At 41.0% G+C, this 20,302-nt stretch overlaps 1 protein-coding gene across 1 annotated transcript in view; it reads right to left on the bottom strand.

Annotated features, from left to right (window-relative positions):
• The window catches only part of LOC109999310 (protein kinase C-binding protein NELL1-like), a 251,046-nt gene that overhangs the window by 192,280 nt on the left and 38,464 nt on the right, over positions 1-20,302 (bottom strand). Inside the window, exon 4 of the mRNA XM_065952653.1 lies at positions 6,029-6,199. Within this exon, the coding sequence (XP_065808725.1) occupies positions 6,029-6,199 (171 nt within the window). The remainder of the gene's footprint in view (positions 1-6,028; positions 6,200-20,302) is intronic.

Below are 20,302 nucleotides of genomic sequence, written 5' to 3'. Positions count from 1 at the left end.
TTTCAGGTCAACACTAAACAACTAACAACTGGTTCTTCAGTGGAAAAAATATAATAGGAAGTCATCCTTGAGTATAGCTTCCTGTCATTGATGGTTCTTTTCTCATATGGTTGCAAATTGGTGGCTCTTCTTCTTTACATTGCCTAAGCAAACTAAAGCAGCTTTTTCCAGTCAAATTAAAATGAAGGCATTCATTTCCTTGTTTCAAAATGTCAACACGGCCATAGTAAGTCATTGAGAACAAGTGTAGTCCCTCAACCACCCCCCATGCCCGGCCACCACCATCGGACTGTGTCGTCCTCACAACCCCCGCTGTCCTCATTCATGCACGACCAACTATCTCATGTTGGTCGTGGGGTGCGTCGGACATCAAACTTGATAATTGACAAAGGTTCAGAGGCACTGAGAGTGAGTAGTATGCCGGATTCCTTTCTTTTCAATGTGACAATAGAGCTCAACAGTGACGCCCCACTTTTTCAGCGGCTCTGGTTCCGGAAGTACATTTTCCCATCCATATCATCCATTGACATTTCACAAAATCCTCATATCACGTCATTGGTGCCTGGAACCAAGAAAACCAGCTACCCCAATACATGTGACTATATAACATTTGATTATGCGCCAAAATGGCATTGTAAAATGTAGAAAACGGCAAAGACTGTATATCATTTTCATCCTGAGACAAGGAACTACATATCCCACAATCCATTGCAAATTTTATCGCTTCTTCTTAAATGTAATTTTTATAGTTGATATAGTGTTTATACTGTTAATCCAAGTGTTGTTCTATCTTGTAGAAGTTGCAAATCAGGCAACCATTTGATACATGTCATTAGATTATATTATTTTAGAATGTTATCAAGTTATCAATGAAACGTTCACTTAAAAGCTTGATAAATTAAGTAAGCACTATAGACTTTCAATTGCAAATGCAAATGCAAAAAAAAAATGCAACTTTAACTAAAGCACCCCTAACTTTAAACCTCTTCCCACGGCTCAGTGTTCTTCTTCTTTTGAGAATATTTTCAGCCTGTAGTAAACATTTATTTAACAACTCCAACTGAAGCCATTCCAGGGAACTCATCTCAGATAAACTCATTGCCATAGAGGTTTCTTCTGAAGATGTGGCAGATTTTTTAAAAGCTCTACCTTGAATTCTTGAAACAGCGGGCGCAGCTGGCACAAACAAAGTGCAAAATCATGTTCTAGATGAAATGGCGGCACCAGAGGAATTGTTTTGTTGTTAAAAGCTCAGGGTGGAGGCCTGTGTTGCGTGACTCAATGGACAAGATAGAGAGATGTTTAGCGGACACCCCATCAACAGAAACTCTGCAATGCCCATGTGAGAACCATGGAAAACATCTGTAAACACCACTAAAATAAAATGACAAATGACTAAAGTATTCTGCCCCAGCTCTTACATACAGCGGTGCTATATAACCTGATACCCTCAGTAAGACTCCATTCATTATTTACATTTTATTTTTAAAGAATTGAAGATTTTAAAACAGTAAAAACTTTGATTTATTCAAATTAGCATTATTATCATCAGATTCAGTGTGCAACAACTTTGCATTGTTTTTGGAAGAGACTCTGACTCTGTTCACTTCCTTGTGTGCCAAATTTAGAAATTTGCTTCATGTTGATGCAGATATACAGTTTCTGTTTTTTTTTTTGGAGTACTTTTCTATTTCAAAGGGTTTCCATGTTCAGTGACAGGTTCACCCGCAGGTAAATACAACACTGACTCTCTGTGCTCCTTCAGTATGATGCCACCAAAGTGTTTACCTCTGTGATGATTTCTTTGGATCGATCTCAGACAAGGACAGACACTGGGACGTTTCCATGAACCCTCAAGTGTCTGATCTACCTGCAGATTAAGTCCAAATCCTAAACTGAGGTGAGATTCACTTGGACACGGTGACCGTCCTGGTGCGGTCAAACAAAATGACAGTTACAAAGTGAAAGCCCTACAGAGTGCTGGAGGATTTTTCTTCTTGTAACAAACTGTGTCAAAGTAACAGACAGGTGAGTGATATCTCACATATTGCCTTGAATGGATCAGTTCAAATAAAGGTTGATGATGCTGTTTGTTAAAACAGAAATCCTTTGACTTGCGTTGATGATTAATTTTGTAGAGTCTCTTTTGTCCACCAATATAAACATCAATTTATGTTACATCTCAGGTTTAAAACAGGCATCATTAAGACAAGAGCTACCACGGCTGAAGCAACACTTCCAAGTAAAAGTGTACCTGAAGAGGAGAAACCGCACTTTGTCACACATTGGAAAACTTGGAACCATTTAATGAGCATTGAAATCAATAAAGTGCAGTTTGGTGCATGAATGAAATCATTCGAAAATCCAAGGCTAATGTCTCTGCCTATTAGCTTTGAATGGAGAAATCACTCCCAGCTCTGATGAGAAAAGAGATAATCAGGTAAGCTGGTGTGTGATCTTTCTTAACCTTTTTTTTTCTTTTGGCAAGATTGTCATCAAAGCCAAATGTACGTGGCTGCTGTGAAAGCAGTCAGAGAGAACATTCAGGCAAAAAGACAGTTGGATTCTAAATTTGTTCACCATGACTCAATTAGTGTTGGATCTCTACAAAAACCTTGAATAAACTATCCTCATTAGTGCCCTCTGGGAGAGTCTGATTTGTAATTCTGGACAATGTCTCCTCGCTGCAGTGTTCATCAGCTGTACCAAAGAATCAAATCACAAGATTGAACTGTTTCAAAATCTTGGATAAAACAGACACATGCTGAACACTCCTGAGAAGTCACAATCAAACAACAGTAGTTTGATTTAATAGTTTTTATTTCTAACCTTTAGGGCCATCTAAACTACAAAGTGCAAAGACTATTATGTTTTTGGAGTTTTGGATTATGTTGGACATGGGATATGATTTATAGTAAAATCCCATCAGTTAAAGATGTGATGTAAAGAACAACTATATAATAGGTGGTTAACCTTTCTGACCTTCCCATTGCATCATTGGTAGCAATGGATACTAACGCACTAACCTTCCTCACATCCCTCAAGAAAAGCTTCACATAGCAACTTAATCTTCAAGTGCTCTCTATGTATTCATAAACGCCAAAAATTAAGTGATTTGCAGAGTGAAACATGTCAGATAAGATTTAAAAATTGCACTTTGACTCCATTTCTGCCTGTTTACATGTTAGATGAAGTTTTACATCGCAACTTCAATCATGCTGGTTAAAAGGGAAAACTTTCCTTCAACGCGGGATATTCTTACGATGCAAAGTTGAGGCCACTGTCCAGGTAAAATGGTTTTTAATCAATGAGTAAAAAAAAAAAAAACACCTTATAGTTGTCATGTCCAGCTCTGTGTCTTAGGTTATGTTTTAATTTCTACTTGTATTATTTCCTGTTTTGGATCACTAACCTCTCCTCTCATGTCAGATCCTTCACTTCCTGCCCTCATGTGTTTCCCACCTGTGTGATTGTCTGCCCCGCCCTGATTGTTCCCAGCTGCATCTCGTTGTCTTCCCCCTCACCTTAGTATTTAGTCTGTGGCTTCCCTTCCTTCTGTGCCAGTTCGTCTTTGACCTCTGTGTGAAGCGTACGAGCCTTTGTTTCTCTTGGATCGCTTTTTTGGATTCTGTCTGCTTGTAAGAAGTAAAGACTGTTTTTTTTCCCTAACCAAAGACTGTGTTTTGAGTTCAATTACCTGTGGTTTTGTTACAATAGTTAATGTGGTTAATAATCCCATTTCCATGAAAAAATAATTAACATGGGAAACAGATGATGTCGTGTAGAATGTGTTAATAGAAATGCTACCAAGTGTGTTATTGGGCACCATCCAACAAAACCTCACTATCATTCTCCAGTCCAAAATATGTCAAAACATATTCAATCATGGAAGTTAAAACCCAATGTGACAGGCAGCATTAAATCCTACCATCAATCAAAAACTGTTACTTTTCTTATTTTTTAGTCTTTCTGTAAGTCCAAAATTATATTGTTTATATTGCCGCACACCACGGCACCCTTCGCTGCAACTATAGTCAATGCTCCTGTTTCCAAAGCTACCACGGTCTGTCTCTGGCAGGTGACAGCAGTACCACTCACTCTGCTCCATTTCAAATTCCAATCTTTGGCAGATCTCGCTGCCAGCATGCATCAAGCTGGACAAAATAGATCCAGTAGAACAGGAAGTCAGGCAAGGAAACGCCCAGAGTGTCCAGTGAATTTCAAAATAAAACACAATATACAGACTCCCGACGTGTTGTTTGCATGTTTTTTTTAATCTTTATTCCTGCGTGATCTTGTAGTTCTCCTGTGATGTGTGTACAGCTGCTCATGGCTGCGCTCATGCTCCAGAAGCTGACGTGTGGCGCTGACATAATTTGCAGTTATAAATGATAGTTGATCTGTTAATTACCCACTTAAAACAACATTACAATTACAGAATCTTAAAACAAAGTCAGAATATGACAATTCAGATAGATCATCTTAACTAATTTAGAATAAATTCCCAAATACATATCAGCTGAAGTAATGAGGAAAGATGAAGAATCACTTCAACCTATTTGGTTATTAGTTGAAATGAGTCATTACTAGTTTCCATGGCTGATTAACCGCCAATCAATAACTACTAATGAGGAAAATGGTTTGTGTGTCAGTCCACAGATATGGAGGAAATCGTGATTAATTAACAAATGCCTCCCAGTCTCCTCTCAAGAGAATCCTCATTATCTGCTGTGTAGTCAAAGTTATTCCTGAACTACTCATCAACGATTCATTAACTACCAGGTCATTCAGGACTCTGTCCTCAGTAATCTCTTACAGTAGTTAATATGGTTACTAAGTGTACAAAAGTGTTAATTTTTTTTAACTAGACATGAAATAAGATATCAGTATTAGCGGATATGTGACTATAAAGAAAGAGGGGAGATTTGACGAATAGTAAGCATAGTTTCTTGTGAGATGCTCAACAACATTGAAAAACATTTCTTCCCAATTCAACATCTTCATCATTTGGACAAAAAAAAGGCCAAAGGGGGCCGATGGGAACACACCACAAAAACTAGGGCGACAATCGCTCACCGACGGTCCAACTAGGACGGACAGCCGACGATCTCCTTGGTGTGTCAGGGCCTTAAAGTTTTCAGTTTCATAATCACAGATTCAATCTTACTATCTCTTAATTAACTCCGGTCCCAGCCACAGAACTGTAAGTAAGCTGCATTTTGTATTTTAATTTTAATCCAATTAGGTTTTGATCTTTTCTCCCTAATAACTCTCCGATGCTCTCTTTCATCTCCACTATAGACTCGTCTGACTGACAGCCGTGGCGGCCGTAATTAATCGACAAACCACCGACCTGATGAGAATAATAGCCATCTGAGGGAAGAATCAATGCAACCGCGCCATCCTCACCGTACATCACACAGCTCTTCATCCCCGAGAGGTGACAGAGCATTACATCTGCTCAAATTTACGCTGCTCGTCCGCAGTGTGTCTCTGGAGCGAGTGCGTCAAGAAAAGGACAAGTGATGCCTTCCTGGCTCTCATGAGGGGAGCATCAGGGCTGAGGAGGATTGTCACGGCTGAAGTGCATGTTTATAGATCAGCTCTGACTGAGTGCTACTTTAGAAAAGAGCCTTCAGTGCTCGATCGATGAGCCGATTATATCATTGTTACCTTCCACTTCATTATGGAACAGTGTGAGCTGAAGACACATCCTCTCCTTCAGGGTGAATAAAGAGAAACACGGCCTTTCTCCCACACTGCAGTTTGTGCATATGTGTTAATTTGTCCTTGGATGTTTCATTGTCAGCTCTGTTAACAGCCTGTCAGCCTCCCTGAGACAGCAGCTAACAAATATTTACCTTGATAAACACAGACAGCTCATTAGATGTGTCGCTTCAAAGGAGCACGCTACAAATAATACAGCAGAGCCACTTATGACAAGGATATCATTGTGTGTGTGTGTGTGTATGTGTGTGTGTGTGTGTGTGTGTGTGTGTGTGTGTGTGTGTGTGTGTGTGTGTGTTACCTGTTACAGTCGACGTGCAGCAAGAGGTGGGAGGCGCTGATGGTGAGGGCGATCTTGTGCCACTGGCCATCGGCGAGGCGGTAAGGGAAGGACTCAGAGCGCGGCTTGCCTTTGAAGCGGTAGTGGTAGCGGATCTCCTCTCTTACCCCGCTGCTCTCCAGCTCGAAGTAGCTGCAGGGAGAGAACAGGAGGTCAACAGTCAGAGGGGCTCTGGTTCCTGTATTAAGGTCTCTGTTTAGGGGGAAAAGACATATAGCCTAAACTCACGGAAAATACTCAGGATGGAGCATTATGGGTAAAATATCACCACACGAGGTTGGCGAAATACTTTCTTGACCGATTTTACAGCTGACTCACAAATTCCCATTTCTTATATGCAATTCTTTTAATGTGCTTCGAATATAAACAAGAAAGCGTTTGCAGTGGCATTTGAGATATCATTGAACCGGCACTGAAACAGCTAGAGGACTGATTGATGACTCAGTCAACTTTTTAAATGAATTCTGTTTCAAAAATGCAACAAACATCCTCTTATGTGGCTCACTCGAATGTGATACTTTGGTTGTCTTTTCTTAGTTGCATATAATTGTTGGTTAAATATCATTAGTTTTGTAAAAAATAATAATTTGAAGGTGTCATTTTTAATTTTCGTCATTTCGTAAACCAAAAAAGAACAAACAGAAAAAAATAAAATGGAAATCCATCAGCACTCAACATGAAAGAATAAACTCATGAAAGGCTGATCTCATGAACTCTCCAGTAGAAGAGCTAAAAATATCAGATGTCTATTGGACTGTTCTGTAATTGAAATCAAAAAAAGATTTTGTTGTGTGGATCGAAAATAGCTTCAGCAAATTCAAAGTCAAACAACAATTAAATTACACGACTTCTTGAGTTAAATGTTGACATTCTGACCAGAGTTTGATGCTACAGAGGAGCTCATGAAATATATATATATCTTGGAAATGGTTCATCCTTTGAGGAAACTGATTGGCTAATGAAAATATATCATAAAATGACCACTTCTTTTTGCCTCAAAGTCATGATCAGGATCCCGTTCAAGTAATAGTCACCTTTCAGATTCTTCAGATTCTCAAAATGTGGTAAAAAAAAAAAATCCAATATCTGCTTTCAAACAGATTATATCAACCTCTGCGTTGGTGTATTCAAACCTGATTGGAAAAAAACTTTAGTAGACAGTCATCTGGGTAATGTGAACATACTGTAGATACCTTCAGCGAGGTGATCTGGCACAACTACCATCCGATGACCCTGACGTCCAGCCACCACCATCGGACTGTGTCGTCCCCACAAACCAACACCGTCCTCATTCATGCACGGCCTGCTCCGACCTCCACCTCAGCGGCAAGGAAATTAGATGGACCACCCTTACCGACAGTTGTGTTTAAAGCAACATCATGGAGGAAGTTGGTGTGTTGTGCTTCAATGCCCAACTGAAGGTCTCTGAACTGTCGTACAAAACATGCAGTGTTGACATAGTTAGCTCCGCATCACACTTGCAGCCTACAGTTTTATGAAGCGTCTAAAAGCATGTCCAATGTTTACTCTAGTCTGGCTTCTCCCTCTTTCACTCTCTCTTATTCTCTTCTTAGCTTCATTGGTAACAGTCCTCTTCCGTCTCTTAGCCTCAGCCATTGTATCAAATAGTACAGAGATGTGCTAACTGGACTCTATTTAGCTGAAGGCTGGTGGATGAACTGGTGATGCATAGCACACACTTCTCATGTGAGAACAGTGGCCTACTGCCAAAGTAACAAAGTGCAGGAAATAGGTGACCGGGGTTATCTGTGGAAATGGGACAGACTCCCTGCTTAAAGTTATTGATATTGTTATTCCGATTGACTGAATTACTTTCTGGAGGTGGAAAAGTTACAAATTGTTCCTTTAACTGCTAAGTAAAGGGATATGCTTCTCATTATCAAAATTTTGATTAAAAACTAGACAAATTCAATTGTATGTCTGTTCCCAGACAATCTCGGCAGCTGTGATCTGCGAGAATCCATCAGCCTTATTGGCAGGCTGCAATGATTTGATGATCCAATATTAATAAAAATTCTGCTATCCTCCCAACGCCTGAATACACACACGTTTCATTACCCAGCTGACAATCAATTGTAAGATGTTTAACAAACAGCTACTGAGGTTATAGCTCAATATAAGCTTTGTGTGAAAACATGCCTGTCAGGTTGTCTACACTATCAAAATAAAAAAAAAATCTGTCTTAGTTTCATCTCTTCTCACTCTGTGGTGCTGCTGCAGGCGTTCGACCTGCAACTCGTTCGACCTGCAACTCGTTCGACCTGCAACTCGTCTCAGCGCCATGTGTGCTCTGCTCTCAAAACTCATCAGCTACGCTAAATTAAGAGCCAGCCAGCCGCAGACAGCAGCAACCCGAGAGCCGCAGGCAACCAGTCATGACATTTCAGCTTCCCTGCAGCTGTAAATGACCCCCACACTGGACCCCCTGGACCTCCAGCTCACACACACACACACACACACACACACACACACACACACTCATGACACACACACAACGCATGGCACAGTATGTGACACAGCTCTCCAATAATCCAAACCTAGCCAGAACCCAATTCATCCCAATATATTCAGGAACAAGAAGGGGAAAAAAAACAGGGAGACTCACATACACACACACACACAGGGATCAAGCCCATTCAATACCAAAGCTCAACAGCCCTCATGCATATTTATGGGAGGAGAGAGTGGACCCACTCTCGAGAATATCAATCGAGGCTGAGGGGCAGCAGATTTATCCATCTTCCTGTTTGGAAAATGAATGAAACTGAGAGGACCTCATAAGACCTCAGCACAAACAAAACTCTGCACACATAACAGGATAAATATCAGGAGGTTATTTTCACACTGACCAGGTTCACGTTACAATCGTGAACCTAGTCAGTGTGGAAAACGTGCCTGTAGCTTAAAGGCATAATGTGTGATGATATAAGCACTGATAATATAGAATGAATATGAAACGAACAATGAGTTTTTCACCAGTTAAATTAAGTAAAAACTGTATTTACCAAAGAAATTCCTGCAACTTTGAAAGCATATTTCACAAATATTGACACTTTGTCAGACCCATTTTAAGGCTAAAACAGATGTCGGAGGTAGTTATGTCACACTGATGACATGGCAGCGTCTCCTTTCTTCCCCTGACATGAGGTTAACATTGGTTTTTTTGGTGAGGTTTAGTGAACACATTGTATGAAGAATGGACAGTATCTCCAAGAGTGAGGCCAAATGACTTACAGCTCCCTCTGCTGGTTGGCCGCAGTATAGGTCATAATGCCTGCCTCCTCCATGTTAACAGATGGAATAGAGGCAAGCTTTCACCATCACCATGCACATCCAACATGGTTTCTGTCATCAAACGTAGTTCTTATCATGCTCATTTCTGGCCAGTTTTGTCTGAGTTTTTTTCATACACATACAAAAAAAAAAGGGTTGTCGGACATCATCCTTTATAACCTTCACTTGACTTATAGGGAGGAGCAAGACTGATGTTGCGCAAATTACTTGTTGTAACAATCAAAAAGAACAACAGGAAGAAAAGGGAAGAAAAATGAGGTGGTGTTGTTCATTATATGCAGGCTTGCAGAGATTAGCTAACTGAGTTCAGTTTATTTCTACAGAGCTAATGACAGCCCATCAGCCACCCACACAGCGGGCCGTGTTAATACCAAAACAGTTATCACACGCTAAATTAACAAGCATCACAGGGAGATTTTCTCTGCAACAGTAAATTGCTTTGCACACATCAAGCAGTGGCTTACCCACTAGCATGTGCATGTAGTATGTGCAAATTGAGAGCGAGAAGTAGAGTCGGCATGAGAACGGGCAGCCATGTCTTTGTGCAGCGCTGTCATCAGTCTGATATTAAATGAATACATCACTCTGCGGCTGCGTGCGCCGGGCACCGAACCTGACAGCTCGTCTCCATCATGCTGCAGGAGACAGAGCCGCTGATACTTGTCAGCCTGGAGAAGAATCATTTGCATGGAACGAGGAGTAAAAGGAGAACGAGAGCTCTCCAGCTTCGCCTCTTCCACTGATGGAAGCGTCCTCAGGGCTTCGAGAGGCCTGGAATCACTGAACGAGCACAGGAGCACCGTTATCCTGATTTGACTCATGAAATAATCATCAAAGGCATTAACTCCACTTCACAGCGAGCTTTTCTTTTATGAAGCATTTAGCGGTAGCGATTGTGTCCCCACATTACCGTATATTTAATGAAGCCGGAGAAATGTATCAGCAGGAAGTCCATTCGTTACAAATAGAGTAGCCTGAAAGAGGCTAAAAATAACAAAGTCTGTTTTTCATGTTTCGCTGTACAAAATACAAACAAAGAGCTTTATTACCATTTTAAAGGCTTTCTTGTCATTGCTGATCCTTTTATAACCAGCATTTTAAAAAGCCTTTTTTTTCTTCTAATGACATCTGAATGGATCCATCAGGCTCCTAATGCAGAATACAGAGCTCTCAGCAAAGGAAAAAAACATGTTTGCATATCAAAGCAAACAGAATATTTTACAGGGGCTTGGCAGAGACAGACTCCTCTGTGATAATAAAAATGTGATTGGATTTGAGATGAGAGCAAAACCGCTCTCATGCAGGCTACTGTTTTCAAAACCAAAAATATACCGTGCTGGCCTGGATATAAGAAGACCCTGATTGTGAGATGACTACCCATTTTCAAGACAAAAAAAAAACTTTTTGAGGAGCAAATCTTAATTTCAATTTAAATAATGACTAAAAAAACATGCTTATGGAGGGGGGGGGGTGTATAGTAGATCCATACATACACACACATACCTGCCCTCTCTTAACACAGACAGAGAGCTCAGGTCAGCTCTCTTTCCTGTGTGTGCAAACACAACGCCATCTTTTACAAGTGTCAGGCACAATTCAGTTGTGCCATATTCAATGCATTAACTGTAAAGAAGGGTGCAGATCGTCCACTAGTTAATCAAACTAAGATTGCATCTTGTACGGATAAAATGCTGAACCGATAACGCTGCGTCATCTTTTTTTTTAAGGCTATTATTTCTGGATTTATTATGCCTTCATCCAGATCGGACAGTGGATAGAGTCAGAAATCAGGGTGAGAGAGAGAGTTGGTAATATCATGCAGGAAAGGATAAACAGGTCAGATTTTTAACCCAGACTGCCCGCTTGGAGGACGACTATCCTCTGCACATTTGGCTCATGCAGTAACCACTAGGATACAACTGTAGCGCCCCATGCATCTTAAAATTGGCATCATAACTCCACCTAAGTTGTCCTTTAACTTGACCTACTTTTGAGCCACTTTGTTCAGGACGATCACTGCGTCTCTTCCCGGAGTCTCCCCCTTGGCACTGCTGGGAGTGACATCTGGCCTCATGGCCTCATCTGGGGATTTAACATTTTACATCTTGGCCAAGTTATAATTACTTTTTCTCTAATATACGTTCAAGTAAAACAGGAAAATCCTCTGACGGCATGAAGTAAAACTCAGTTTTGTGTTTAGGATTAATTTATAAATGCACTTAGATCTGGATCTCTCAGACTCTGCATTAAGCTATGACCAGCACACAATGGACAATGGGATAAGGATGGCTGCAGAGGACACACTGCTGACAAGTGTTGAAATTAAAAATACGCTGCACTTCTAACACACTGCGAGGATGCTGCCCCATTGGGAGCATCCTTTCAAAAGCAAAATGCTTTGTTGGCCAATTATGAGCATTCACTCTGTAGGAATGTGAACTTCAAAAGAAAAAAAAGGGCCCTAACAGAAACTGAGGGCAAGAGGATTTATTTCTCATTGTAAGTAAACCAAACCACCACAGTTGTCTGAAGGGGAAGGAACTGTTATTTGCACTATATGATTTTAAGAAATTGACCGTCATAGGTCTGGCGCAGGTATGGACCAGCTCCTTATATATGTTATAGGCTTCTAGCTCCTAGTTAAGGTGTAGGCTTAGACTACCGGGGGATCTTGAGCTCTCATGTCTTGTGGGTTCCTCTGGATTTTTAGTGGGGACGGCATGCTGCTATGGGTTGGAGGTATATATCTTTTAACCTATGTCTTTGGCTAATCACACTTTGTGACACTGGAAAACCAAATCATGGGTGATCAGAAACTAGCATTGACAGTTGCATGGCAAACAGCCTTTCATTGCATATGCTCTCACTTTGTTATGAGCAGTAAACAACCAGCAGAGAATCTAAGAAACTACTGCATGGTCACTGTCAAAAACAGTCCAACACTTTTTTAACTTGATGTCTAAACCAGACCAACAAGCTGCTGGCTGTCACTTCTAATGTAATGTACAGATATGGAAGTCGTATCAATCTGCTCATTTTACTCCGTCATGATACCAGATGGATTAAAATCAAGCTTATTCCATTTTTAAAAGGTAGCATGTATTCATAGGAATGCATTTTAAATATGACATGGTGAAATATTTCTTGCAGTTTTGCTTTAAATGAACTGCAGCTTTTCTTATTAGTTGCTGACCACACTACAGTGAAATATTCAAGGAGACTTAGCATCATAATTACCATCATAACGAGGGGAAGAGGACTTAATGCTAATCCCTCTCCCCCCGTTTCCTTGACTGTATCAAAAATATGCTGAGACCAGGACATATGGTGTCTCAAACTGCTGCGTGATAAATAAACAGCCACAGTGGCGGGGTTACAGGCTGGTGTCTCCAGGGACGCAGGTCTCAGCCTGCATGTGAAAGGGTCCCAGAACTGCACTGACAGCTCTGGGAAGAAGCTGTTGAGGTGACAAGTGGTCTTCATCAAAATGCACTGTCGTCATGTGTAAGTGAAAAGTTTTGGGAATGAATGCCTGCCCAAGAGTGCAGGGTTGGCTCTATATCATCCTGTCCTTTCTCTTCACCCGCGGTGTCATGCTGCTGGTTTATGGGGGGCAGCTGACAACCAATTATCTTCTCAATAGGGAGGTCAACACTCTGGAGTTCGTCCATGGAAAAAGGGAGAGAAGGAGGTAGACCCGATACGAGGATGGAAAATCATACCAGCTCCAACCAGAAGAAGAGAGCTGGATTGATGGTAAGACATCGTCCTTCAGTTGTCATAACGCTATCCTTGATGAAAGCTCCTGGATTTAACAGATGGCCTCACATCACAATCGATGTTGATGGAAGAGAGGTGTGACTTTCATAACTGAGCCCAGCTTGAGTTATCATATGGCTCAATGGAAGCAATGAGCAGGAGGAAAATGATTAGGTCCTCACAGTTTTGATTATGCAGAGTGTGATATTGTTAGCAGCAATGCAAGGAGAGTATAGCGGACCACCTATGGTTCTTGGTGATGAGGTCCATCAGGGAAGCGATGCAGGAAATTTGGTTCTGGATAAAAACTCAGTTAACAACGAACACTGAAAGAATCGTAATGAAAAAGCTCAATGCTGTTCAACCAGCCAACAACCTTTTGAGGACAACCCTGCAAACGACAACAATAGCATGTTAAATCAAAGATCCAAATAAATAATTGTACTAACTTGTAAATCCTAAAACAATTAGTTTTACCGATCAGTATTTTCCATGCCGTGAATCCTGCCTCTCGCCCCAAGTTCAACAGCACAAGCCGTTGATAAAAAAAAGGATGGATGGCTGATATATTGCCTAGTAAACAATCAATACTTATATGCATTTTATTAAGATTGTAAGAGTCGCTCTGCCTATTAAAGCTCATACTGAATGGTTGAGTCTCTCCTCAGCAGGATGGAAATATTTAACTTTCAATCATCATGTAAATACAAAAATCTGCTTCTGATGTTGTTCATGGTCTTCTGAATGTTTAAATTCAGGCACATTTTCTGCTGATATGTTTCGTTTTGGGCTCTTGTGCACCCGAGAGGCTGAAAAATAATTAAAAAACTTACAGTGGGGGCAAAAAAAAAAAGCACCTCTTCTAATCAGGTCTGCGGGGCTGGAAGTGTGAGTCAGGTTTGGAGTGCTGTTATCTGCTCTGTTAACAGGCAGGCAAGTAGATCCAGCTTTGGCCAGATTGTTTGCACACACCAGCAGGTGTGACTAAGGCAAAATCTCAGTAGAACATAACTTGCAGGTTGAAAAAAAACAACTGTTATTTGAGGTGAGAAGTAGAGAACTCTGGTCAGCCTAGGTTTTCTTCACAGACATTCAGGAGCAGAGTGAATCATTGTTAGTCAGCATCATTACTGCACTGCTTCCTTCTCCTCAGAGTTAATAATGCTGAGTAACATCAAGAGGGAGCAGTGTGGAAGCTGGTATCTGTCTGCGGTGAGAGGGGTTTAACTCATCTCTCACCTCGACTCCACGGAGAAGATCAGGAGTTCAGAATCAAAGCCAGTGGGTTCCCTGTTTCACACACACACAAATCCCATATGGTGTAAATAAAAAAGGAGAAGTGTCGCGCAGATCAACTTTAAGAACAACATAAACAGACTGAGATTTAAAAGAAGAGCAAGGAGGGCCAGCACTGAAATAAATACTCTTTATTTTAATTTTAAGATTTTTCAGACCATCTGCCACGGGATGATGAACAAACCAATTTGCCAATTGTGATTTTGGATAATAACGATCAGAGTGCTTTTTAACAATATGTCGCCTCAGAGGTGGTGTTACCCGCAATTCACACACACTCCGTGCGCGCCGCGGTCCGCCAGCGCCACGGTTTTGCTCCGTCGGACTGCTTGCGTCCATTCACACTGGATCCGTTTCTGGGACGTCAGCGTAGCGGAGCGCAGCCATGACACATCACAGGAGAACTACAAGATCCCGCGGGAATAAAGAGAAAAATATGCAAACAACATGTTGCTTTGTCTTTCTGTGGATGCATTGTTGTTAATTCGTTGCCTGTTTTGGCGTAATGTTGATAAAGTAATGAAAAATACGATCGAGTCCATATATTGTGTTTTATTTTGAAATTGACCGGATGTTCTGTGCGTTTCCTTGTCTGACTTTCTGCCCGGGCTGTCATATTCTGTCTAGCTTGACGCGTGCCTGCAGCGTACTCTGGTGAAAATAGACTCGCTGCGTATTTGAAACGGAGCAGAGCGTAGTGTCGTCGGTGGCTCGAGCCGGAGACGAACCGCAGCGCGCCCTGTGTGAACACAATGAGAGTGGCAGCTAAGTACAACGTAGTGCGCGGTGCTAACCGCACGTGGTATGTGTGAATTGGGCTTTAGCATCAGAGTACATTTTTTTGATTAACAAGATTAATTTCATTAAAGACTGATGGAATACAAAACCAATAATAAGCAAAGTGTCTTTGTATTTTCTTTTAATCTTATTATCTGCCATGTTTGAAGAGAAATGCTAACCAAGGGCAAAACTTTATATATATATATATATATATATATATACTGTTTACAGTAGATGAACAGTATCAATTACAACTAATCAATAGGACGAAGAATGATTTTAACATATTGAAAATAACGAGAGGAAAAGGTAAACCTTCAACAACCTCTCAAATGAGAACAAAATCTACGAGTGTATAAAAGGTAGTGTTGTAGTCAAGACCACACTAACCGAGACCAAGACATACCCAAGACCAGAGCGCTCTGAGACTGGTATAAGACCAAGACATTTAGGGATAGAGACCGAGACAAGACCAAGACCAAGGCAGGGCGAGACCGAGAGAAGAGTAAGACCAAGACCATAAATATCACTGAAAAATCATTATCTTATGTCACTTACTTAGACAGTAACACCAGGAAGGCCTTAATCGGGGGATAAAAATCAAACTACAATTAAATTGAAATTATTTGTTCTTGTAGAAAGAGGCCTTTTTCCTTCTAATGACTGTAATCACTTTCAGTGGTGGTCTTGACTTAAAATCCGGAGTCCACCCAGTCTGAGATCGAGACAAGACCAACTAAAAATGCTTTAGATTCGGAGAGGTGACCAAGACCATCAAAAAGTGGTCTTGACTTGATCCTGAGACCAAGACTGATCTACTACAACACTAGTGAAACAACAATTTCAGTGAATAAAATACAGTCTAATCAGGTGTGACTTTTTGCCACAGCTACAAGCGCCTGTTCTTCCTCACCATCTCCAAGACTCTTATCACAAAGTGTCTAACAAGTCCCTCTCCTCCGTCTCTGTGTGTGTTTTCAGCCCCCACCAAGAGTCGACTTCGGCTCAGCATGTTCCCTTAAAAGAGAAGCACCTGCAAGTGCTTATGAACTGAGGCACGAAGCGAGAGGCAGACCTGTGGAGTGGCAGAGGGCAGGCAGATGAACAGAGCAGCTGGAGGAGCTGTGCTGGGCATCTTTGGTCTTTAAGTGCTCAGTTGGGAAAAGCAGCGGAGAGACTGGGCTTTGAGTTAGTTCATCACAGAAGTACTGCCACTTGCTGACAATGAGAGCCTTACTGGGACCGAGAAAACTGCTGGCTAGGCAAAAATAGTCTCTTTTTGTTCTATTCAGCCAAGTGGAGCAGTAATAAACCTTTTCTCCCACTTCTTAGTGCCGTGCACAGGAACAGAAGAAAAAAAAAAAGTTTCTCCTGCATTTGCAGCAGGGACAGAGAAGATGCTCGCGTTCAAAAGGCGTTTTCACTTTGAGGATAAGAAGGGCAGAGGATGAGAGAAGGGAGGGGAGATGGATATTATCATATTGGGAAAGCATAGCTGGCAGAGGAGGTGGGAAGGAGGAGAGGATGGTTTGATTGTGCTGAGAGAAAAGATGAAGAAGCAGAGAAGGTACAGAGGAGGAATGTATGATTGGATTTGGCCGAGTGGTACAGCTAGCTGTCTGTTAGCGGGCTGAATGGGAGGCCTGGCCTATAAAAGGAAAGAATGGGCATCAGCAGAGGGCTGTAATGGGGCCTTCAGAGAGGATTCAGAGGCTCAGAACAAATCCTCGGTCACAATGGAGCTCAGGTCTACACCGAGCCAGGCAAGGCGGTGTCCAAATTTAATTACACTTGCAGTGAGGCAGCCTGACTCACACAACAACTCGTCTCAAAATAACTTTGGGCCTGCTGGGCGGCTCGGCTCAGCTAGATTTACATCCCAATATCTCCTTTATACAAGCCAACAATACACAATATTTGAAAGAAAATGAAAAGCCTCCAGAATCAAATAACTGAGGAGAGATATGCTCACTTCATAAACAAATGAGAAAATACAGTCTGTATATCATTCATAAGAAGGGCCGATTGTTCTTTCATTGTCTTCAAAGCTGTCTTAGTTCTTTGTGTTGGAATTTTCAGAAACCATTTGCAATGTCAGAACAACAACCCATTCCTCTAGATCAGTGGTCCTAGGTGGGGGGGGATGACAATTAGAGAGTCATCGCATCCTCCAAACAAAGAGAAGCCCTGATTGTAGGACTGGAAGTGTAAATCTTACCAGTGGATTTTCATCCATATTTTCATCCAATGTCAGCTTAAAAAAATGTGTATTCAAAGCAATGACTGTTGTTACATCTTACACATTTTGAAGTTTCAAGTTGAAGTATCACTTTTATTTACTTCCTCTGTTAAAGCCGTTGTTAGTCTTTTAGTTTGTTGTCCCACTGAAGTTGATATTCTGTACTTAATGCTGGAGATCATTTCTAAAAGTCAAGGAAATGGCGCATGACTGAAAGTGTTTTAATTATATAAAGATATATGTTGATGTGTATGATGAAGGGCGGGATGCCTTTAACATATTTGTATATGCCTGTCAGATAAAGGTTTGGTAACCCCTTGCAATAAGGGAAGTCGACAGCCCTTATTGGCTACAGAAATTGTTTTAGTTTGGCAAGTCCTCTAAAACAGGAGGTAATAATGGATGGATGGAAACCAAAACTGACTTTGAACAGGAAGAATATTGTTCACATTTATTTGGCTTTACTTAAAGTGAGCAGTGTTTATTCTTTTGAACATCGTCACAATTGTTCCTTTGACTCTCCCAATTAGTGTCTGGATCTAACAAACTTTAACGACTGCAGACCAAAGACAGTCAGTCATCTTTTTTGGGTCGAGGCTCTGAAGATTGAGATGTAAATCCCAAGGTTCATTACTTGACAATACATACATTATTTTGACAAGAATTCCAAATTTAGTGGATTTATATTACCTTCAATTGAGGGGCTTTTTATGGACAGAAACATATCCATCCATCCATTATCTATACCTCTTGTCCCGTTCAGGGTTGCTAGGGGCTGCCACCGATCCCAGCTGTCACTGAGCAGCGAGAGACACCCTGGACTGGTCGCCATTCGATCACAGGGCTGACATATAGAGACAGACAATCAGTCACACTCCCATCCACACTTTTACGAGCAATTTAGAGTCACCTATTAACCTAACAAGCATGTTATTGTTGGGCTGTGGGAGAAATCCGGAGAGGGAACTTACACATGCACTGGAGATAATGCAACCATCACGCAGAAAGGCTCTGTCTTATTGCGGTGAGGCAACTGTGCTCACCACTGAACAACCCTACATCCCTAAAGAAACATATTCCCATTAAAAATAATCAGAAAGTATGGGTACTTACTATGCAGTTATACTGCGTTCTTACCAACTAACCCCTGTGCCATGGGACGTTAGAGAATAAAGGAATATGTTGAAGGTTACATAATGATTTAATATTTTATTTTGCATCAATGGTATTTGCTGATTGATCAGTTAAATGATATGTCAGTCCAGATCAATGCATTGTAACAACCCTTCTGAAAAATGCTGGCAGGTAAATTAATCATCAAAGGCGCTAGTTGGTCACTTTGGAAGCTGATGACACTTGTGATATTTTTCTGTTTGGGTTGGAGGACTTACCCTTCCCCAACAATGTATTTCTAACATTGCAAATGTCATAGCCGTTGCTTACAAATCAGTGTACCTGAAGTACTGGTGGTTTTGAGTTTGGGTGAGAGAGTAGCTTTAATGAAAAATTTTGTTAGTCCCCATACTACTCTGAGCCACATGCTGCATGGTGTAGGCTATATCACTGTACCTGAAGGAGATAGATAGTAATGTAACCTGGCTCCATTTAGCCAGATTACTTAGCCAGCCTGCTGCATGGCAGTTATGCCTGCAGGTAGCATATGTGTGTGTGTGTGTGAGAGAGAGAGAGAGAGAGAGAGAGAGAGAGAGAGGCTGACAGAGGGACAAAGAGAGAGAAGGGGACTAAAAGGCAACACTCAAGGTCACCTTGAAAGCTCAGCGGAGGCCAACACATTTCTCTGCAGGCGAAGACCATACAGCAGGTGCTCAAAGAAAACAGATGCATGGGCATGTACATACACATAAGCTGTGAAATACTATTGAATGGATATATAAAGAGGACAACGCCTTTTCTTTTAAAGCTGAAGCCAATGCAAGAAATATTTACTACTATTATATTATCTAATGGAAGATGGAACCCTGTTGGAAAAAAAAAAAACTTACCTTCCCACTTGATTGAACAAACCTGTCAACAGTTCGCCAATTAATTGATGGTATCAGTCGCGTGATGATCCTATTTCTAATTATTAAGTGTTAATTTAATGTGAAAACACAGGATATAAGCTCTGGTGTGAGGCTGCCTGATGTGTTTTCTAGGATCTTGTCCAAATATGTCCAAAAGAAGAGGCTGCTAGGCTAATAATCAACAATGTAGCAGAACAATGTTGTGGCTTGTTATGGTAGCACTACTATTTTCTCTACGGCCCGACCGAAATGGGATTTTTGGGGCCGATGTCGATATTGATATTAGGAGGAGATCAATTTCCGATAACAATAAATTGATTTTGACATCGGCTGATTTATCTCCGATCTTGTGGATATAAAAAAGAAAAGTGCGTTGATCCCTCAAATGCAGTTATGAAACACTTGTGGAAATGTTCTTTTTTCTACAAAGACAAGATGGTGACTTAACTGGAAAGTAACTGCGCATGTACAGTATGTGCATGCTCAAATAAAATGCTATTTGACTGGTGAATAAATCTAGTACTATCAGCGCATATCTGTTATTATTATTTTTCATAATTAACCGATAGTCACTTAATATGCTAATATCGGCCGATATTATTGGCTAGCTGATTAATAGCTATTAATAGGCTCTAATTTTCTCTTTAAATGTTGGTTTGTGCCTAGCAATAGGAGTAACATGTTTAATAACTGCTACGACTCACATGTTACATTTTTGATCATTTTCAGTATTTTTGTTCTCACACAATACTGTAGCTTTAACATACTTGAGTATACATTTCTCTTAACGCTTACCAGATTCCATCAGTCCCCTTCATGTGT

Source organism: Labrus bergylta, chromosome 3, assembly GCF_963930695.1.
Source record: "Labrus bergylta chromosome 3, fLabBer1.1, whole genome shotgun sequence".
NCBI lineage: Eukaryota > Metazoa > Chordata > Actinopteri > Labriformes > Labridae > Labrus > Labrus bergylta.
Note: the sequence above shows the minus strand (reverse complement) of the source record. Positions and strands in the feature narration are given on the sequence as shown.